At 39.0% G+C, this 22,932-nt stretch overlaps 2 protein-coding genes across 4 annotated transcripts in view; one reads left to right on the top strand and one right to left on the bottom strand.

The window, feature by feature from the left end:
• The window catches only part of LOC144656883 (SHC-transforming protein 1-like), a 46,925-nt gene extending 26,234 nt beyond the window's left edge, over window positions 1–20,691 (bottom strand). The window contains exons 1-13 of one of the 3 annotated variants that reach the window (XR_013571409.1): window positions 20,490–20,691; window positions 20,125–20,195; window positions 17,118–17,175; window positions 16,192–16,222; window positions 15,388–15,530; window positions 14,907–14,958; window positions 13,894–14,020; window positions 12,639–12,729; window positions 9,397–9,580; window positions 6,917–7,165; window positions 5,183–5,371; window positions 3,441–3,634; window positions 1,629–2,669 (exon numbers count right to left, since the gene is read on the bottom strand). Coding sequence is in view for 2 of the 3 variants with exons in the window: in XM_078517133.1 (XP_078373259.1) it covers window positions 2,544–2,669; window positions 3,441–3,634; window positions 5,183–5,371; window positions 6,917–7,165; window positions 9,397–9,580; window positions 12,639–12,729; window positions 13,894–14,020; window positions 14,907–14,958; window positions 15,388–15,530; window positions 16,192–16,222; window positions 17,118–17,175; window positions 20,125–20,195; window positions 20,490–20,624 (1,650 nt within the window). In the remaining variant the exon portion in view is untranslated. Of the gene's footprint in view, window positions 1–6; window positions 2,670–3,440; window positions 3,635–5,182; window positions 5,372–6,916; window positions 7,166–9,396; window positions 9,581–12,638; window positions 12,730–13,893; window positions 14,021–14,906; window positions 14,959–15,387; window positions 15,531–16,191; window positions 16,223–17,117; window positions 17,176–20,124; window positions 20,196–20,489 lie in introns of those variants that run through there. The other 2 variants (XM_078517133.1, XM_078517142.1) reach the window with 2 other exon arrangements.
• The window catches only part of LOC144656864 (tetratricopeptide repeat protein 28-like), a 56,097-nt gene that overhangs the window by 6,678 nt on the left and 26,487 nt on the right, over window positions 1–22,932 (top strand). The gene's annotated exons all lie outside the window — the stretch shown is intronic.

The raw sequence follows: 22,932 nt of genomic DNA, 5'->3' as shown, positions 1-22,932 counted from the left end.
ACTGGTAAAAACTGAGGTATCATTTCTTCAATAATTCTATAGACAAATAACGGTTAATACCGTCTGTCGTAACTGTGACATGTTTTCATTTATGAAACAGTATAAAATTCTATGTTTTCTCACGAAAAATACAAGCAATTGGACAGTTTCTGCGTTTTCTGCCCAACGTGATCTTTCTAGAAAAAATTACTTATACTACAAGTTCTGTATGGTATGGTAGTAAAGTTGGACATTCTTAGAGACGATAGAACATTGAATAATAACATTTAATAGTCCAAATAATAGACCAGCTATTACTATTTTCAATTGTAAGCTATAATCCTACAAACCAGGGCTAGCTGGTTATATTGAGATGTAAAAATTCTGCACCTAGAATAGCACAAATTATTTCATGTAAACATTTCAACTGATCAATTTTCTACAAAGCTCATGTGTTGTGTAAATTGTGCGCAAATTATTTAGATAACATATGTAACACTGCCGAAAGAAATTCTTTCGTTATTTGTAAAAGCTAAACCGGTATATTAAAGCATGGCCTTACAACGGAAGTTCGGTAGGGTGAAAAAAATCCTTTACAAATCGTATAAAATCTCCGGCCCTTAAAGACCAACATTCTATGCATGAATGTTATATTTCTCTTCAAATTTGATAAAATATCTCTCTTTCATTCTGACAATAGTGTTTTAATGAGCTCTTTGGCCTAAAAGAACTCGTGCATCTTACTGTTATATTTCGGAACAAAGACGCTCTTATTTCAGCCAATCAAATCCGAAACCAAAAGAAGTTTTTATTTTTTAGCGCTTGTTGTCGGTTTTGTTTTCCCGCGCTGGGGTCGGTAACAAGTCTTTCCGCGCTTGCTGACGCTTACATGTTTTCCCGCGACTGCGTCGGTTACATATTTTCCCGCGCCTGCGTCAGTTAGTTTAATGTTTTACCGCGCCTGCTGCCGCCCCCTTTTTTTTCCGCGCCTGCGTCGGTTACATGTTTTCCCGCGCTTAATCCCGATTTACGTTTTTCCGCTTTTGTTCTGATTGGTCATCGCACTTAAAACGACCGACATGATTGGCTGTAAAAAGTTGGTCTTAGAGCCGTCATAAGAGTCCCAATGGAAACCGCTCTAAAATCACAAACAAATCTGTTGCACTCTTTTATACAGCGATGTTGTGATAATGTGTCTTAGCAACTGTACAATACATTTGACCGTGACAATGTGACGTGACGTGACGTGACGTGTCCAGAGCGCCTGAACCAAATATCCAGGGTAACCCGGCCCGGATTGGTGGAAAAGAAATACATTTTCATAATTTGTCACGCGCACTTTAGAAAACCGAACCCCAAATTTACACTTACTGTTAGGTACTTTTCCCTCTTAAGCTGGGAATGGTTAAGCCTGAATTTCAGACATCCCTCTGTGTTCGCCTGCTTGCCAGAAGGGACGTCTGAACACATTTGGGCCTAATGCCGTCCGGTGACGTCACTACACTTTGGTTTTAATTCATGCGGAAAAGTTTCTGTCGAGGCCATGAAATTGTGAAAGAAAAATCGCTTCAATAAAGGATTACAGGGTATAAAATTGTTTTAATAGTAAACTATTCTTCATCCGTAGGTTAACTAATAAAGTAATAAACTCAAGGTAAATGACTAATAAATTCATTTCTGGGAAGGTGAACTCTTTCCAAATGTTTTCAAATTACAATCCTCGCGCGGTAAAATTCAGTCATAATTTCACATAATTATGCAAATAATTTTAAATCAACCAATCAAAATCACTACCCGGTTTTCGGATAGTGACGTCACCAGACGGCATTAGGCCCAAATGTGTTCAGACGTCCCTTCTGGCAAGCAGGCGAGCACAGAGGGATGTCTGAAATTCAGGCTAGGAATGGTTACGTTGCCAACCAATTTTACTATGCTTTCTTTACGTCTTTGCCTAACTACTAAGACCCTTTAAAGCACACAGCATTATTCAGCCCTTCACAACGGAAGTCGCTAAAACTGAAAATAACTATGGGGATGAGAAGTTGAACACAGGGTACTGGAGAGAGCTACATGTCTCTTCAGCAGTCCCCCATCTAACTTTCCTTGTACCCGTACTTCATTTCATGTACAATAATATTACAATGGAGTTTAGTGGTCTGCTTTGCAGTCCAGCAAGTTTAGTAGAGAAAAACAAGTACTGCCTTAGCTTGAAAGACCTTCAATCTATCCCTAACTCGAACTTCAGAGAGTTTTCCTTGGATTTCAACCTTTACCCGTTAACGAACTCGAGGTTTCGCGACTATGGCTAGCTCAGTCCACTTAAAATTCCACGAAGTAAAACTGACCCAGTTCACAATACGTGACAACTTTTAAAATGAAACAACCTTTTTGTAATGTAGGCCTACTTTGGGACCTTAAGTCGCCTTAATCGCACAAAGTCACCCAAAGGTATGGCGACTTGAAGTCCCAGAGTAGGCCTCTGAGGTTGCCGGTAAAGAAATTTGCAAAAACAGTACTTGATATCTCCACTGAACTCGGATAGCAAATGACTGTAGCCGCTGTACTTAATGTTTGTGGACAGGGCGTGATATAGTGACCTGACTGCCAGACGATATAATTGGTAGAGCGTTCTTGACGTGGTACGCTACGAGTTCTTGAACATTTGGAAACTCGCGATCTTTTGTTCGAACCTGCAATGAGTAAATAACAGCAGAAATAAGAGTGGAACTGTTTTTAAGGTAAAAGCTCTACTGCAGGGGTGACGACTCTATCAAACACTGTTTCGAGGATAATGGAAGTTAGGGCTGCTAGTGGTTGTGGAAAACGCGGTGGCCTAATGGTTAGTGCGCTAACTCCAGATCGAGTGGTCCGGGTTCGATCCCGGAACGAGTCACTGTGTTGTGTTCTTGGGCAAGACAATTTACTCTCACAGTTCCTCTCTCCACCCAGGTGTATAAATGGGTACCGGCGGAATTAACGGTGGAGGATAACCCTGTGGTGGTGTAACATCCCATTTAGGGTCTAGGGGAGAGTAGAAATACTCCTAGTCGCTTTATACTACAGAAAAAACGGAGTCAATCGCGTATGGGCCACTTGGCTCGAACCCGGATTAAATGCAATGCTAGTGATTGTATCGGGATATTTGTTATACATGTATCTGTGAGAGTAAAATGTCTTGCCCAGGAATGGTGTCTGACATTTGTGTAGCTTACTACACACTCCGGTTAGCCTACTATTCACTCTGGGTAGCTTGAATAGCACTTTGGTTAGCCTGTTTACAGTAAGCTCTCAATAATGGTAATGTTATCACGATATATTCTCTTAGTGTGCAGTCTGCAGTCAGCAAATGTCAGACACCGGTTCAGGAATACAACACAGTGACTGCACCCAGGACTCAAAACCAGCCTGTTCGACCCAGTCACTCACTCATTTTGCTTTGGAATGCATCAAACAGCACAAACCTTGCCCTCTGGGTCCACCAACAACAAATGTCGAGGTTGTCCGTTTTGTACTCCAGACAGAACATACTGTCCGGCTTTAGATTTACTTTCTCTCACTAAGAAGTCTCCCTCATCTTCTAACAGTAGTTCTGCTTCAGCGCGGGACATGGGGCCATGGTACCAAACTTCTGACTCAAGGGGAGTGGGTTTGGGATCTGCAGTGTTAAGGAACACATAGAACTATTATATATCTTCAAATAGCAGCGCTACAAGAAAATGTATCCACATTGTTGGGAAAATATGAATGAATGAGAACTTTGTTTACCCTCAGTTGTACATGAGGCTTGTTAGGCCTCTAGCAGGTAGTGCTAATTAAACCGAGAAAATAAATACATAAATAGATAGAAAGATAAATGGATGGATGGATCCTTAATCCTGTGCGCTTTAAAGAAGGCGGCGTCGGGTGGGGACTAAGCACTGAAAGAAGAGAGTTAACAATGAATACAGACTGCAGCTCAGACAAAATGTTTTTAAGTAGTAGGTAAGATCGCTGGTTTAGTTGGCCACAAGAGGGTTTGGACGCCATCTTGTTTGTAACTGGAAGAACATTTTTACATGTACAGAAATGACTATGTTGAAAATATATTGTCAACAGCACGATCCCATCCATTTACAGCAGTATTTGCTGTTAAAAAAATTAATTTGCAACCAGAAAATTTACTTTTCTTCCGCAAGACATCCTTGAGACGCAATCCATTCGCATACATGACCTACCTTATTACATGAAATTTTTGCGACACGTTAATTTCGCGATTTTGAGGTGCGCATATTTCGCGACACTTAAATTTCGCGATTTTGCGAAAATTTTGTAGTTTGAATCACTTTAATTTCGCGTGTTTGAGTAAGACACAATTTAAGTTTTCTTGGCAATTTTTTTTTTGCATGCGTTTTCATTGATGAAAAAATAACGTCAAAATTAACAAAATAGGAAGGGTGTGACTAAATCTCGGCAATAGCTACAATAGAGCAGTTAATGTCTACAAGTAGGTTATGCTAGGTACGTGCATGAGTTATTGTTCTTGAGTCAATGATTGACGACAACATCCATTTAGATCGATAATTCCTTCCTTCAGTGGCACTTAAGGCACTTAACTTACTTTTTCTTAATTATTGACATAATGTGAGTCACTTAATTTTCGCGTCATGTTATGTTCGCGACACTTATTGTTCGCGTCACTTTAATTTCGCGATTTTTTTGGAATCGCGAAATTCGCGAAATTAACGTGTCGCGAAAATTTCATGTAATAAGGTATATTCATTCAATGGTTCGCAATGCATTTTGGGGCGATTTTCAAATATGGCGGATTTTGGCTTTTTGGCTTATATTTCTCGAGATAAAAGCAAAACAAGACCGAGGTCATTGCTGTTTAAACATTAATTTGTTGTATGTTTGATTTTATGGCAAACTGATTTGTTTGATGAATTTAAGTGTGTAGTAGGCTGCACAAAATTATTTTGTTGTTGCCGGGCGGCCAGCACAATGCCCCTAGCCCTGAATAACAATAGAGGTAGTGTTTACAGCGGGCGAATGAAAATAGAGGTTCTAGAGAGGTAGTGTCTTACTGCATTTTGACTTGGGCTGCAGATCACAGTTCTTTGGTAGCCCAAGAACTGAACAAACAAGAAGGCCAACTGAAGTGTTAATTTTCTCAAATTTCAAAACAGTAATCGCTGGTGAGTACAGTGTGAAAGTGACATCTTACCTTCTGCGGCTGCTGCTGCCTGATGCTGTTTCTCTGATTTGCTCGCAGCATATGGTTTAGGCATGGGTGGGGGCTTCTTCCTTGGGGTGGGGCGTGGGTGCACGTAGTCTTGGCTGCCAGGATTTGTCGCCATTGGAGGTGGAAGAGGAGGAGGCATCTCCTCATCAAATTTGGCCCAATTTTCTTGTTCTGTAGGTGACAATAAAAATATTATATATTAAAATGTTGTAAGTCACAACCCTCCAAGTGCATTTTTTTCCTTAGTGGCCATTTGGCCACCGACTGCTCAAGTTTGTTCGCCAGTGAAAAATTTTAGTCTTCAGCTCCAAAATGTTATTCGCCACGGCGACTAAAATGGTCTTACTACCATTTTCGAGCGACCGTGAGAGGCAAACTTTTTTCCGCGTTTTTTCACGGGTAAAACATTCAAGTTTGACTAGACAAACCGTTGCGTTTTTCAACTGAACCAATTAACGTTTGGAGCGTCAACATGTCAAGTTTGACAGCTCCGCCGGTGTGTTTCTTCACATGAAACAATGGTTTTGAAAACTTTTGCGTCGACTTTTTATATTTTTCAATGAATGTCGACAGAAAAGGGCGGCTTTACATTTCTAGCAATTGTTGTGACAGCGATCAGCGATTGTTTATTCATTTTTATTTTATTTTGAGAGTATTTTTTACGTTAAACAACGTTAAATGGTTTACTTGTAAAACGCGACAGTTTGTCTAGACAAACTTGAATGTTTTACACGTGAGAAAACGCAGAAAAAAGTTTGCTTTTCACAGTCGCTCGAAAATGGTAGTAACTTGGAGGGTTTAGTTAGCACGTTTGCATTAAAGTACTGTAGCTCACACTGCTGGAACTTATACAGGTTTCCAGAGCATGAAAACACTAGTCGGATAAGAATATTGGTACTTTACATGGTAAAGTTAATCAAAATCAAATTAATCAAATTATTTTTAGGTTGCTCCAGATAACAAGTCACCAGTGCCCATTTTCATTGTATATACTCCATGTCATGGGAGGCGCGGTGGCCTAGTGGTTAGTGCACTGGTCTCCGGATCCAGCAGTCTGGTCAGGGTCACTGTGTTGTGTTATTGGGTAAGACACGTTACTCTCATAGTGCCTCTCTCCACCCAGGTGTTCAAAGGTACCAGCCAATTTAATGTTGTGGGGGTAACCCTACAATGGACTAGCATCCCATCCAGGGGGGGGGGGACTCCTAGTCGCTGCATGCTACTGAAACTACTCTAGGATAACCTCCAGCCTGATGAGCCACTAGGCTCAAACGTAGACTTAATTCACCTATTGGGTGGAGAGAGTGGAGTAAAGTTTCTTGGTAAAGAATACAGCACAATAACCCCAACTGGAGTTTAAACCCAGACTGCTTGATCTAGAGTCTACACACACTGTCTAACCATAAGTTCAGTTCCTCGGCTCCATATTTACGCAACAAGGATAACATTTTCTTGCAGGCCAGAGAGGGAGTGTTCGTAATACATAACTGGCCAGCTACTGCAACTAACAATTCTGACCGCAGCATTAGATTTTCTACTCAGTAGACCACCCTTGAAGTCAGTTCCACTTTGAAGGAGATAGCAACTCCTTCATTTCACATCTTTCAGGAGGAAAGTCTTAATCTTTAGGCACATAAATCGCTGCAGGACTATAGTTTACTGCACACATTAAAGGTGTGCTGGCTAAGGTGAAAACAAAGTCATTCCAATCAGTACCTGGTGCAGAGGTCGGAGAGGATGGGTTGTCATACACTGAGGAGTCTAACAAGTCAATCGGATGTCTCTCTAAACTGTCGCTTCTGTTAGGCGCTTTTGGAGCAGCCAGAGGATTCTCATAGAAACCAACACCATCAGGATTCTCATAACATGCTCCAGCGGCAAACATCAGGCTACCAGTCTGACTCACACCATTACTTCTAGCAGAGGTACTGGACCGCAATGATGGATTATCATAATCACCTGAAACTGAAATCATGAGTGATTTAGAATGGGTTCGATAGACAGCCACTTTTGTTCAAAATGAGCTGGCCAGCACTACTCCCACGAAGACCAGACTCAACTGAAATGGAGCCTAACATAGCTAGAAAAGCACAGGACTTTAAATTGTGAAACCGTTATGATATCAAACTACATTGTACTCTATTTATTCAGCTTGGTAAATGAGGGCCAATTATTTTTGTGCAAATCCATGTTCACTGAAACAATCCACTTACAGTACTGCTCAAATGTAAGTTGACATGCAGTCCCTCAAGCCTTTTATTTATTTTTCTCAACTCGAGACTTGATCCTCGAGCCTCGATCCTCGAAAAATTTCGTGTTTCGAGACTCGAGGCTTGAGCATCGAGTCTCGAGTCTCGAGGATCGGGTCTCGAGTCGAGAAAAATACATGTAAGGAGCTTGTCGCTTGAATGATTTCTCGAGAATAAAATTGCTCAAGCGGGCCGCACTCTTGAGTGTTGTACTATGGTCGAAGCCAGAATGCCGGCTACTCATCTCTGCTGTAACAACGCGCGCTTGGTCGTTTAAGCGCGGTCCTGCCGAATCAACATTTGTGGCATTTACATTGTTTCGCATCGAATGCCTCAGATGCTGAATTACAGAACATTTGTGAAAGAAATTTGTAGTTTTATTTGCGAAAAATCAGGATGAACTTGTAAAACAATAACTGAAATATCTTTGTGGTTAAAAACATGCACTTACGGCGGGTTGAAACATTGACAAGGGAGAGCACAAGTTTGAACTACAGATTCTTTTCACATCCTTTTCTAAATTTAATTCGTCGATCACGGCTTTCAAGGACGAGTTTGTGTCAGCACTTTTAGGTAAGTAAGCGGAATTGCGATCGGCACAAATATATCGTACTGTTAAATGTGACATGTCGGGCAAGATTTATATTTCATGCGCTGAAGGTGGACGCGAAACACTTGTACATGAGGTGCGAGCGGCTTTTATTCTTTCCTCGAGAAACAAATCGTTTCCTCAAAAGCCTTTTGAGTTATGAATATTTGAGACAGCCTTGTTTCTTGATCCTCGAGACTCGATCCTTGAGACTCGAGACTTATCCTCGAGACTCAAAACTGGAAAATTTCGAGATTCGAGTCTCGAGGATTGAGTCTCGAGGATCGAGTCGAGACTGTCAACTTACATTTGAGCGGTACTGTACATGTAATATAATTAATTTAAAGCAATTTGTCCACAATTTTTAGAATATAAAACACAAGCAACATTCTACTGTGACCCAGAAAACAGACTGTTAAGCCTGGTTAACACTAGCAACATAATGACATAACGACATAAAGAAAAGTTCAGTTCTTTCCTTATGCCGTTATGCTTATGTCATTATGTTTCAACTATGTCGTTATGTCATGTTGTTCACACAGGTGACATAAAACATCAACGTGAGGTGTTTTTGCATTTGCGTGACCTTGCCGTAATGTCGTTTTGTCGCTAGTGTGAACCAGGCCTTCATGGACTAAATCTATCAAACAGTTTTTATTGTCCAGTATTTTCATCCATACTGATCACAATACATTTTTCATAATTTAACATAATATACATATGTAACATAAATCAGTGTTATGTTACTTCCTTTGGTTTTACACACCACACCATACATTTTAGCGCAGTCCACATAAAAAAATAATAATAAATAAAAATAAATTACCTTTATTTAGACACGATGAGGATAAAAGCTATAAGCTTGCAGCATTGGTATTCCCAATTGAAATGGAATTTGGAAGTGTTGGTTTTTGTGAAAAAAGAAAAACCGGAGAAAACCCCTCAAAGCAAGGACAAGAACCAACAATAGAGCGGTTTTCACTTGAGTGTCGAAAGTAAATTGCGTTTGCTTTGGTTTTGCATTACTACGCTTACTGATTGGCTTAAAAATCTCGCGCCACTTTCTCAGCCAATCAGAACTAAAACCAAAACCAATTGTGACTCGCTCGCGCACGTTTTCCCGCGCTTCGTGCCAGCTACATTGTACATGTATTTGCTTCCAGTTTTTATTGGTTCACTGGATTGTCTGTGTCGTTTGTGATTGACCAGATTGGTTTTGGTTTTACGACACTCAATTGAAAACTGCTCTAAACCCAACCCACATAATATTATGACGCCGAGTCCAGGAATTGAACCCGTGGGAGGTGAGCGCTCTCACCACTGCACCATCCCTGCTCCCCTAGACTTACAAGACTTACCAGATGGTTGGTTCTTAGGAGCCTCGTATCCCACACAGGATCCTTTAGGCACATCATAGCCATGTGCATTTCTCAGTTCATTGGGGTTGTCATAATCACTTAATCCATCTGGTATCGTGGTCTTCAGCGCCATGTACCCTGCCGGCTTCAAGTCAAGTGGTGCGGCGTATGGATCAGAGGACGGCTGTTGATTAAATGAAATTATTCAGCATAAACCAACTGCCTTGCTCATGTGAGGGAGGCACCGTGGCCTTATGGTTAGTGCGCTGGACTCTGGATCGAGCGGTCCAGGTTTGGATCCCTAGACACTTTACTCTCATAGTGCCTCTCTTGCCCCAGGTTTAAAATGGGTACCGGCGACATAATGCTGGGGGGTACCCTGCGATGGACTAGCATCCCATTCAGGGGGGAGTAGAAATATTCCTAGCCGCTTAATGCAGTGTGTGCCGCATGGTTCGAGACCACCCCTTTCTCATGTGAGGGGTGGGATGTCTACCTAGTGGCTTCCACTCTGGCCAGACAAGTCCAAGATGGAATACAGTATCACCCCAATGACTAGAGCCCACATTCAAGGCACCCCACTGATAGGACTGGTGGAAGGATGAAAAAAAGGGGAGGGGTGAGAGGGGGACAAGCCCCACCAAAGAAAGAAGAAAAAATGCTACAAAAAATGCTAAACCACGCTGAATTATTTTAAACCATGAACATGTGAATTATGATCAATAAAATGTAAGTCACTAGTCTGTGTGCATTGTATTTTCTCTTATTAACTGCTGTGGAAACCCAATTTTTCAAACCTCCATGGGAAACAATAATTGGTACGAGGGATCAGAAAGTCAAGAAATCAGAGATTACATTACAGTGTTCGACCAAGTGAAGGAAAACTGCTTTATTTGGTTCGAGTTTTTGCCACAAGATTCGAAAAATCAAGGGTTCACTGTAGCTTAAAAGGGCATTGTAATGGATTTTACCAGATTTTTGAAAAGCCAATTGAAAATTTATATTTGTGTCATAGGAAACCTAAAATAATGGTCAGGGCTCAAAATAATGGCCGGTCAACGGACAATGTCCTGCCAAAATGACGATTTGTCCGGACAAAATTTCGGTTCGTCGGTCATTTTGACCGGTCACATATATACACGGCTTTCAAATAAACTAGTAATAGTTCTCACTATAAAGCTGCCCCCGCCTTTTTATAATTTGTTTTTTGTCGCCTTTAATTATTAATGCAGATGGACTGCACAATTAGGCTTCTTTTTTACTGTGTCATGTACGTCACGACATTGTTTGCTGCGGAATGTCTTGTTGTGTGACACCGTTGCGTCCTAAAAATATTCACAAGTTCAAGTCGAATTATATAGACCTAGCGCGCGTAAATAACACCTAGCGGAAATAACACATAACACATTATCTGTGATGACAACGCACAAGCTTATTCCCGGGCTTATAACATTCAAAATTAACTTAGTTACAATAATTTCCAGGCCAAAAAGCCTAAAAAATTCCACAAGTAACAAAATATGACACATTCAAAGATTCGAGAAAACAATTAATTTTTGATCCTTATTCAACCCACTCTTTGGATCAAATAATCTGACAGTTTGTTAGCGAAACGAATTACGTTGTACCTCGTACTACATGACAAAGTTCACTCTTTTGTTTATTACTCATTGTAAGATGTATACGATACAGCAAACCTCCGAAAGCAAACCTTACAAATGTAACGCAGTAGAACGCAGAAGAAATGGAAATTCAAAAAGCGAACATAATAAAATGACACTTTTAGCGATCTTTAACAACGTGTGTTTTAGCTTATAAGGCGAAATTTTTGGCAGAATAGGCTATTGTTTCAAAGTAAATACTCAATATTTTGACCAGTCAAAAACAAGACATGACCAAGCAAAAATTGATTTGGCAGGTCAACATGACCGGTCAGTACCCAAAAATTATTTTGAGCCCTGATGGTCCAGCTTTTAAAATTTTGCCATCTTAAGGTATCACGGAAGGAAAATTGGCGTTTTCGTTCTAAGTCAAATTGTGTGCAAACGATCAATGGTAACCCCAATGAAGTATATATTTTCTGAAATCTTATTGAATACATATTCTAATGAGGGATTTTGTTTGCATCATATAGCCCATAATAAGCAACGTCAGCATTTTGTTTACAATTATGATGTTGTGAAACTTTGGGTTTATTTGAGAACACATTTACATGAGAGCCTAAACTTTTATGTGGAATTTGATCTACATATATTGCTCTAAAAAACGGTGTCTCAGATTTTTCTTTTCTTGCTCCATTAATTTTTTATGAATTTTTAATCTTAAAGAAGCCCTAAAAACGCCATGTTAAAGTTTAAAAAATCATAAAAAATTAATGGAGCAAGAAAAGAAAAATCTGAGACACCGTTTTTTAGACCAATATATTATGTAGATCAAATTCCACCTAAAAGTTTTTGCTCTCATGTAAATGTGTTCTCAAATAAACCTAAAGTTGCGCAACATCATAATTGCAAACAAAATGCTGATGTTGCTTATTATGGTCTATATGATCAAAACAAAATCCAAAGTTACAATCTTTATTCAATAAGCTTTCAGAAAATATATACTTTATTGGGGTTACCATTGATGGTTTGCACACAATTTCGCTTAGAGCAATAACGCCAATTTTCCTTCCGTGATACCTTAAAGCACTGATACTGTTAACAAGCATCTTTGGCTGTGCATGGCTCAGATGGAAATGGATTGCAAATTGAAACATTAACGCTGAACTTTTCAAATTGTTTCCGCGTGTCTTCAAAAATCAATATTTATAGCTGTAGATTGATTTCTATCTGGAAATTAAGGTCGCATCTTTCTTTAGATGATTAAAGACTATTCATGGCTTGTTGCTTACCACTAATTTCAGCACAGTTTAGACTAAATATCGTCTAAATCCCCATTAAAACCCATTTGATACAAACATGTCACTAGGAGTGGTTTTCATTTGAACACCGTAAAATCAAAACAATTCCAATGGCCAGTCACAAGAAACGTAAACAGCATTCATGACAAACCAATAAGAACATGAAGCCAATACATGTACACGTAATTGGCACAAGTGTTTTTGGCTTTGTTTCTGATTGGTTAGTGAGTGGCACAAGATTTTTTAAACAAATCACAGAACATAGTATTGCAAAACCAACATTTGACTCTCGAAAGTATAATAGACCCAATGGCATACAATTGCTGGGATTTGACTGTACCTTGACATGCATGCCATCATTCTTTGGTTCCTCATACTCCATTTCATATGTATGGTCAGGCTCGCCCTCTTCAAATATTGTCTCTGAAAACCTAGTAATTTATAATAAAAAAAAATCATTATTCCTGTACATCATACCTGTAATTTTTCAAAATATGTTTTGTCTGCCGGTGATCCTGGACGCGTTACCATTTTTGCTTTAGATGGCCAAGGTACTCTAACACTATGGGTGTCTCAAAAACTAGAACTGATTCAACATAAGGTATGTCTCTAAACTAATTTCAATACATAATTACTTGGGCAGAATTCCCGGTCAATTTCTATTTTTTCCATGTCGTAATGGTCTTTATACCATGCCATAGAAAATACAGCCAATCAGAATACAGGAAAGCTGTTGTATATTCGACGGTATTCAACCCAACCTTCCCATCGTACGCTGCGATTGTATTCTCGACGAAATTTAGTAAGCGTATTTTCTATGGCATGGTATAAAATAGTTATACAACACTTTCTCGTGGTATACTATGGAATATCCCACTTGTCACTTGTATTTTCTTGGTATACACACTCGCCTAAAGGCTCGTGTGTATACCGAGAAAATACAAGTGACTCGTGGGATATTCCATAGTATACCACTCGAAAGCGTTGCATATTAACTAGTATGTTTGCAGCTTCTTGTTTTAACTCAAAAAATCTTTGTGAAAGTTGTTCAGACTTTGAAAACAACAACTTACAAGAGTTTTGGAATTTTCTCCTAATGCGAATCACTAGCTCTACTAGCTTTTCTACTGTAAAGTAAAAAATGATTGAATTTTTAATGAGTTGAGTCTGAATTGACGTAGCCGCACTTCCACATTAATAACTGAGGTGGCCTCCCATATAAGCCTGGTGTTTTCTTCGAGGACTCCTTGCCTTACCATAAATACTTACTACTGTATATTTAAATGTTTAAGAGGCTAATTAATGATGATGATGATGATGATGGAATTTTTTTGGAGTCAAATCTTTCCGTTTGTAAAGAATGGCTAGCAAAAACCGTAAAACAACTGTCAAAAAAGAGAAAGGGACTTGTGAGTCGGGTTGAAACTCCTGGATTGTGGCAGACACAGAGCCAGAGACAGATCTACAGCTCCAGGCAGGGTGAAGGCAGCCCCAATATGACTCACAACAATAGTGTGTGTAATGTTGTTATTAACAGCATCTTGCTTTTTAGACTTCATGTTAAGTTTACAGATACATGAACCTTAAAATTTTACCTTTCAGGGACTTCAGTGGCAAGTGGTGGATTCTGTAGAAACATCTTGAAACGAATCTCAAAAGCTTGACCAACGGTGTTGATGACGTCATAGGCTAATCCTCCTCCGCAGTCGACCACAAAGCAAGCTGCAGGAAAATACTTGTATTTACTGCATGATTACTGACATGATAGAAATACAGGCGATATCCTGTCTTGATTACAAGGAAAGCAGTGTAGGTCACATAACAAACCTTCAGAGAATTGAAGATCACAGTGACTTAACCCTTTCAGTGCTAAATTTCTCAAAAAAACAGGGAATTTTTGGTGCTACAATCCTGAATTTCCCTTTTAAACTTTGCCTGAAATACACTTTTCCACAATGCAGCAGAATTTTAATGAAGATTCCATGGAAAAAATGTACAAAATTGTACTTAATTGGACTTCTTTTTTTTTTTTGCAAAATTCTTTCCATTTTTTCGTCTTGCTCCTTTTCTTTTCGTTTTTCTCGAGGCTTTGTTATTTCCACTCCTTTTTACTGTATCCGTCCTTCCTTTAGACCAAAAAAGCTTTGATTAAAACATTGGTTAACCCTGAAAAGATGACCTCTATCTATTACAGGTGTTTTGGCCTGTTTAAGCACCGATTTTGCACCAAAAAGTGATTGACTTTTTCTCGATTAGCTCTGTCAGGATGCGACCGATACGCAAAATGAATAGTTCTGTGAAAAGGTCAAGCCTAGCTCTATCAGATGCTTATCACCAAAATCTGCTGACTTTCAAATTGATGACGTCACAAGTGGTTCATTGACTGCTCCTCCAAATGTCGACAAAAGTCGACAAGTTTTAGCAGTGAAAGAGTTAAACTGGGGCAGAAGGGTATTTTCAGTTTTAGTCTTTACTTGTGTGTGTGTATCTCTTAGGACTCAAACAGAAACAACTTAAGAGACAACAATTTTTGTAACTTTTTAAAATATTTTCTGTTTATCTACTTCACATAATTATATGCATAATTTATGTATCTGCAAATACAAACCTCTTCCATTAGCAGAATCTTTTGCTACATATCCTATCATATCAATACAGTCCTGTGACAGAAAAGGAAAAAATTATTCAGCCACAATTTTAATTCAGTTAAATTTTCTTGGCATCCTGAACAGAAGCTCGCAATAAATTTCTTATCTGAAAACATTGCTTTAAATTCTGACCACCTCATTAACGACCAACTACCTTTTGGAGTCTCCAGTGTTTATTTTCCTTGTAATTTTACCCCCACACTCGCCCCCCCCCCCCTCCCACCCACATCACGTGATCACTTACTGTACACTATCTGACAAGATACAACAGCGTAATTGAAAGAAAGAAAGCAGAAACGTGTTCCAGTACATAATTTTTAATAATGAGTCATTTGGTTATAATGTTATACTTATCATAATCCGAACAAAAGGAAATAAAAATCAAACTGGTTTTAAGCTTTTTTAATGAAAGGTAAATTTGAACCACAAATTTCCATCTACCTTTTCTCCACCACTAGCAAATGAAATTCCTTGCATGTCATGATTAAGGAGAACTCTGCCACTTTCAATACTGGTTAACTTGATACCAAGTGACGACACAGTCATATTGACAGCACAGCCTGAGTTTGCCATGCCAGGGACTTCTAAATTGATCAAACGAAAAAGAAACAGCCTCAATATTATTGTTAGTAATTACACTTTAAGTTCCCATGTGGAAAACATGGTACAGTACAAGAATGAAAAAGCTAGAGTAAGAGTTTGTAGCTTTATTTTATTATCATATATTACTATACACCAAAAAAAGGAAAAGTATGAAATTGTACACATGATAAAATACAGGTGTAAGCCACAACATACTGTCAGTAACGGCTTTCCTTACTTTTAAGGGACTCGCGCTATATAGGTAAAACAACTGTCTTAATGCTCGCGCAAAATGGCGTCAACAAATGGCGAATTTATTAAGAAGGTAGTCACGTATTATTAACGGTAAGTGAATTTACTTTTAATTTACAAATTAAGAACGAGTCAAAGAAGGCAATTTTTTTTTAAAATTAACAAATTTAGAACGAGTAAAAGAAGGCAATATTTCGCACTAACAAATCAAAAGTGTTATCGTAGCGACCTCTGTACATACAAATGTCTTCGTTCTTTACAGCAATTGCGTAGTCTAAATTCGTCATTTACAGATTTTGCGCGAGCATTTAGACAGTTGTTTTCCCTATATAGCGCGAGTCCCTTAAAAGTAAGGAAAGCCTCAGTAACACATCAATAATAATTTTAGCCCTCTTAAACTATTTAATTTACCTCCTAACAGTTTCTGTATGTTCTTTGGAGCCTGGTGGTAAGAACATAAAATGACTATCATATAATTTTTATATCAAGTTTATTTAAATTGATTTTTTAATTTCCTGCAAACAGTGAAGCAAGCTAGCTATCATAACATGTCATTTGGTAAAATTTTGCTCCAACTGGACTGCAATATTGGTAAAAAATATATTATTAATAAGTGTTTTGTCATGTCAAGCAAATAATATTCAAAACAATCAAAACAATGTGTAAAATTATAAAAAACATATTTTATGACTGTTTACTATTCAATATATATAACCTGTCCAACAAAGAAAAGTTATTGAGCTGGTACATGACTCTAATGCAGATATTTGATTGGGATTACTGTATTTGTGAGGGTCCTGTGCACTGTCGTGTAATATTTTAAAATACAGTGGAACCCTGATATAACGATCTTCGATATAACGATATTCCCGATATAACAATGAATATGTTATGTCCCGGCAATAGTAAAATGTACGGGACGGAACCCCAATATAACGATTCCTCGATATAACGATATAATTTTACTGCCCCCTTCGGCAAATCGTTATATCGGGGTTCCACTGTAACTGCATTAGGGCTTGAAATAATGTGAATTTTAGCTTGCCTTTTGGACAAACAGCTTTTAAATTTTGCTTGCTCTAGGCAGTTGTTTGCTTGTCTTAATTTACTTCTTTTTACAATTTAGTAGGCAGAAGACTCACCTGGCCCCTGGCCCATAAGGCAAGTGGAAATGAAAAGTTACTTGCCGGGTAAGAAGATTTACCTGTCCTGGACAACACTTTTTTCAAGCCCTGTGCATGACCAGTTGCTATTTAATATTTAAACAAACACATTCATTGGGTAGAACATGTACATGTAGTCTACATGTAGGAATTATAGAGCTTTAAATAAGTTACCTTCTTTCTCCTTCCTAATTGATAGCCAGCTGCTTCAGAACATCTCAAGATGGCTTCCCTGTGGTGAAATATTATAAATGCTGCTATAGCTACATATTTGTACATTTATTTAATTTATACTGTATATAGCTTACAATGTTACAACTACTATTCATGGTCAACACTTATTTTGGAGCAATTTTTTCGAAAACTAGCATTTCAGTCTTCATTGGGTTATTCCAGAAAAAATACACACTGACCCCCCTTTCCGCCCGGATTTCCCAGATCGCTAGACCCCCCCTCCCGCCCGGATTTCCATTTTTTTTTAAAATGCCCTAACTGAAAACAACAGACAATAGAAAAGACACAACATTTCATCCAAAAGATCCTTGTTTATTATAATTTTCGAAACTGGGGTAAAATCGCGAATTTTGCGGGCCAAATTTCAACATTTCAAATCAGATTATTTTGATCGCGCGTGTTACGTTTGAGTGATCTCCGGTACACTCTCCTCGAAAATGCCACTTGCTTTTTCCGTACCACAACAAAAGTACAAGATAAGAAATTTGTAAGTCTTAAAAATTATCTAAATGTAAGAAAAACACAGTGAAAAAAGTCCTTAATGCGCTAATAAAGAAAAACTATCATCTCAGTTGTCGGCGACAAGGCGGCCTAAATTGGCGTGTGTTTACAAGATCGAGTTCCCGCTATTGGCACTGTTCGTGTGACATTTACTTGAGCTTATCAATAAAGCTTTTCGAACTACAATAATTTCAAATTTTGTTACCTATATGGGTCTGTAGGTCAACTGGATCTTTTGCCTTTCTTTCAAGAATTCAAGCTTTCATGCGTAATGTCCACGTTCTTGCTTCCATAAACTTTTTCACATATCGATCGTAAGGCATGGATAATAAAGTGGAAGAAGCCAAATAATACGCAAAATTGTATATACGCATGTTAGCCAGCAAAACAAGTTCTCGGGTTGGCTAAAATATACAGAAAAGTACAACCTGCAGTCGGCCGGATCGCCTTTCCTTCGCAATTTTGTTGAGGATGTTGCAAAGCACGGGCTCGGGTGGCCTGGGTACCGTAAAAATGTTCCAGGCGTTGCGTGCGCGGTCGAACGATCGTAACGAAATTTGTTGTTATAACGCGCTGGTTCTTCATGAATAAAAGGACCTATGAAGGTAAACTTGAAGCATATGAGGTAAGAACACCATAAACTGGAAGACTACAATATTTTCTTATGCAAACTTATCGAGTGAAAGTTAAAAGTGACCCCCGAGGAAGAATTTTTAGGTTCAGACCCCCCCTCCCGCCCGGATTTCCCGAGCCATTAACCCCCCCTCCCGCGAGAATTTCCAGTTTGCCATCCGTCGGGGAGGTGTGTATTTTTTCTGGAATAACCCATTGTGAACAATGTAACTATTGAGATCTGTTTACATGTACTCATAACAACCTTAGAAGTACACAGAACATGGACTGCAGTCCATAGATCACCGCTGTGGACCTGGCCGTCCTTGGGTCCACTGAATCGGTCTATGGACCACCCTTATGACCTACCCTACCCTGTAGTTTATGTTTTAAATTAGTCACCCTGATAGCTCCCTTGTTAGCCTTGTTAGCAATCTTGTTTGGTTAAGTAAATGACATGCAATGCATGCAGAAGTGTGACATTTCACAAGGGGGGGGGATTAATAATTTTCATGACATTTGTCAAAAAATCAAGGTATATAAAAGTAGCTGACTACTTCTGTGTTGAATGATTGTTCAACAAAGTTGTGTTTTCTTGTCATGACATCCAATACACATGTATGATATACTGACAATAGAGCAAGGTCAAACACTTTCTTGTAATATTGTTTACCCCATCTCTTTGTACAGTCGAACCTCGATTATCCTGATTTCTCGATTGTCCGGACTTCCCTCTCTGGTCCCAATTTTTTCATGAATGATCAATGTCTTCGGAATTCTTGTTTGTAAGGATGATTAACAACTGATTTATCGTTATAATGAAGCAACTTTTCTTTTTTTCCTGTTAAATGTGGAAAAATGCGCCGAAGATGCACAGGTTAGCAAACTTTGCGGATCCGCACCACCGCATCCTGTCAGATGCCCTCGTCACTTTTTTTGGCTCATTAATATTCATACTTTCGATTATCCGGACTCTCGATTATCCGGACTATTTAGCCTAGTCCCGACGAGTCCAGATAATCGAGGTTCGACTGTATAAAAAGAATGGAGAAATTTCTGTTTACTAAATCTAATAGAACTCTACAAATATAATTTGTCTCTTTCATTTATACTTTGCCCAGGAGTATTTTGAGTTAGTTCCCAGTACTATTCAGTTCTATTGATTGGTCGATCGTATGCAACAGACAGATCTGGTCCACTTGCCTGACATCATTAAGTTATGACATCATCGCTTATGTCATTAAGCAATGACATCATCACCTTAAAAGGTTAGCTTTTATTTGTTGGTAAGACTCATACTATTTATATCAATAGTGTTAGCCTTACCTGCTTTATTAAATTCAATTTGTATTAGATATATTTAGCAAAAAGCAACACAACTGTTCATCATATATACAGTATAAAGGCTGACAGCACATTATTATGAATGACACCTGTCACTTATAATGTTAACTATGTTTCCAAGTTTTCAGCAGTGATAACAAGAGAACGCCAAGCCATGATCTGGCTTAAGCGGAGATTATTAGTGTTACCGTTGAGTGTGGCTGCAGGGTAATCAGAGGTGCAAATATTATTGGCGACTGAAATCGATTGCATACCGGTTGATTTCAGACAAAAATCATAACTAGTCGACATAAGATCTGGTCCTCCACGAGAAAAAAGGTTCATCTCGCTTTACTTGTAAATCCCTAAAGCATTATTCATGTATTCATGCAGTTTGTTCATTTCGCTGATGGTGTAAGCCGCAAACTATGCACAACAATTATAATGCACAGCTCCCACGCAGCGAGATTAGTTCCTGCTTCTTTAAATACAAAATCACATATTTATCTACCTTGTTACTTGTTGTCGAAGATCATAAGGAAGAGTACGCATGGACTTCAAAACTTGCAAACAGCCAACATACTAATGAGGAAGAAAATCAAACATGTGCAAGCTTAACTATTAAAGCCGATTAATTGGGTTCTTGAGTTTAATTCACATTTTGGCGGCTCGAACAATAAATGTTCTGAATTAAACACTCGCGATCTGATGGTACTTATGGTAAATTGAAGAAAGCAAAGTCCATTCCGAAACAAACTTTTAAGTCACTCAAACACAAACACCGCTATATTGATTAAAAAAACAGCATGTTTGAATGACTTGAATTTGTAAAACATTTGTCGGCGAGCTAACATCACTAAATTCTATTTCACTCACTTTGACAGCATAACAAACTCCGCCTTCCATCAGCGAATTATCTGAATGAAGCCATCCTCTGCTCGGCTTGTGCACAAAGCTGCCTGTCTTTGTCCATTCAGCTGAAGGATCGGAAGGCTTTTTCTTGCCAAACATGATTGTTGCAGACTTTTTAGACAGACACAAACCATATAAACATTACTTCCAGGTCCTCCTTCCTGTATCTCTTGACCTTCCCAGAATGCCATAGTAGTTTCAATCCGCTGGCCAATATCTTGAAGGCTCAGTCCGAGATTGCAATCGGTCTTGATGACGTCTAGCCTCCCACGCAGTCGTTCTTAGGGGCGATCGTGTTTCACTCCTTCCCACTAGGAGTGAAACACGATCGCCCCTAAGGGCCTGTTTACATGATTCCGGAATGACTTTCATTCCGGAACGAGTTCATTCCATCCCCATACATTTCTTTGTATCTGTTTACATGATACCGAGACGAAAGTCAAGTCATTCCGGAATGAGTTCATTCCGGTTTTCATTCCGGAATGAAAGTTTCGTTCTGGAATGACATTTCATTCTGGTATCATGTAAACGTTCCGAGATGAAATCGCAACTCATAAAACCGCATACGGAGTCCACAGTTTGAATTCAGAGCGAAAAAACGTAATAGCATTTACTGTTTAGCCCAAAGAAGCAGCTCTATGGTCAAATTACTTGTTAAAATTGCAGATACGGCCTTTAATGGGCACAAAAACATGTTTGCGCGAAACATGCGCCATCTTGTTTTGATCTCGCGCGAAACATGCGCCACCTTGTTTTGATCTCGCGCGAAAATCGCGCACGTGAAAATGCCTTTGGTTGAACCGCTCGACTCTGTCATGTAAATGCAGAACGAACTTCATTCCGGAACGAGTTTCGTTCCGGAATGAAAGTCATTCCGGAATCATGTAAACAGGCCCTAAGAACGACTGCGTGGGAGGCTAGATGACGTCACTTTCACTGCGAGTGATCTAATATAAACCCCCCTCCCCCAAAAATATAAGCCTACAAATCTCAAACACATAGGCCCTTCCCGATCCTGAGCAAATAAACAAGCCCAGAGCTTGTTTTCGCAGTTTTACGATATCAGTTTTATTTTTGGCGATTTCTGAGCTGTCAGCTGAAATTTTACCCCATTTCTTAGTTATTACTAAATTCTACCGGTCTTTTCTCGTTTCCTTGAAAGCGAATAGCTGAGCCCTGCACAGAGCCGAATACACACGAGAGTTGACGGCAAATGATCATCCTTCATTTCTGCTGGGACAGGATTCAAAAGGTTGACATTTGATCTCTGCGCGCCGCCATGATGGACTGTATGACGTTACACAATTACCCCTTATTAAAATAGAACCAAAATGGCGGCGCGCAAAAAAAAATTCCAAATTCAAAACTGCTGAAGCCAACGCTATCCAACACTTAAAAGTTATTTTAGGTTTTTTTTTCTTTTTACTTCTTTTTATTTTCTATTAAAACTATGTTTTTAAAAATGTAGCAATTTGTGTAAATTTTTCCAACAATGCCGCTTTGGGAGCTGTCAACCATCAGTCCTCCCCCCCCCCCCCCCCCACCGCAAATTACCTTTCTAGTACCCCTTAAAAATTTAAGACGAGGCACGATTTAGACGGTGCAATGATTTCTTTTTACATTTTGTTAAACGTGTGGGCTTCTGTTATAACTATTCAAAGACCCTGTCACGAACGGTTCTTTGGCATATTGCTACGACCCAGACGACGTCTGGCAACGACCACTGAATCATGAATGCTTAAGCCTGGTTCTCATATGATCGTCCCGATCGTCTCTGTCGCTCCTGTCGCTTCAAAAAGTTTGCTTGCTCCAATCACCTCAGACTTTGCAAACGACAGAAGCGACCGAACGATCGGGGCGATCATATGAGAACCAGCCTTTAGTGTTTGCGTGATGAATTTGTTTTGCGAGCGTGATTGCGTGATACGTGAATGTGTTTCGTGAAAGAGTACCAAGAACGTGACCCTCTGTCAGAACAGAATTTATATCGCGGGTCTTACTTATTTCTTCACCTGATGCTTTCCATTTAGATATTTATTATGAAAACTAGATAGTTCGATAAAACAACTATTACAATTATTTTCAAAAACGTGCTTTTTTCCTGCTATGTCTATGGTAACATAAATGTTTTCGGAACTATGTCGAGTTAATTCGTGCGTAAACGTAAACAGCGACTTAATGCATAATTGTTCAACAAATGATTTATATGTCTGATCAGGACACATACTGACTGTTTTAACATAATGTTCTGTACGTGCATTGAGAAATTAACCAAAGAAACATCTGGCGCTGGGAATTGAAAACAAATAAATTACAGTGTAAAACATCTTTTGAAAAGCTGGACTTAAAGACGCCAAATCTCACCAGAAGGACTGATCGCTATTGACTACACTTCAAAACAAAACAA

Source organism: Oculina patagonica, chromosome 1 (genome assembly GCF_052425735.1).
Source record: "Oculina patagonica isolate OP01 chromosome 1, crgOcupat, whole genome shotgun sequence".
Lineage (NCBI taxonomy): Eukaryota > Metazoa > Cnidaria > Anthozoa > Scleractinia > Oculinidae > Oculina > Oculina patagonica.
This window is presented reverse-complemented; position numbering and strand designations above follow the sequence as displayed.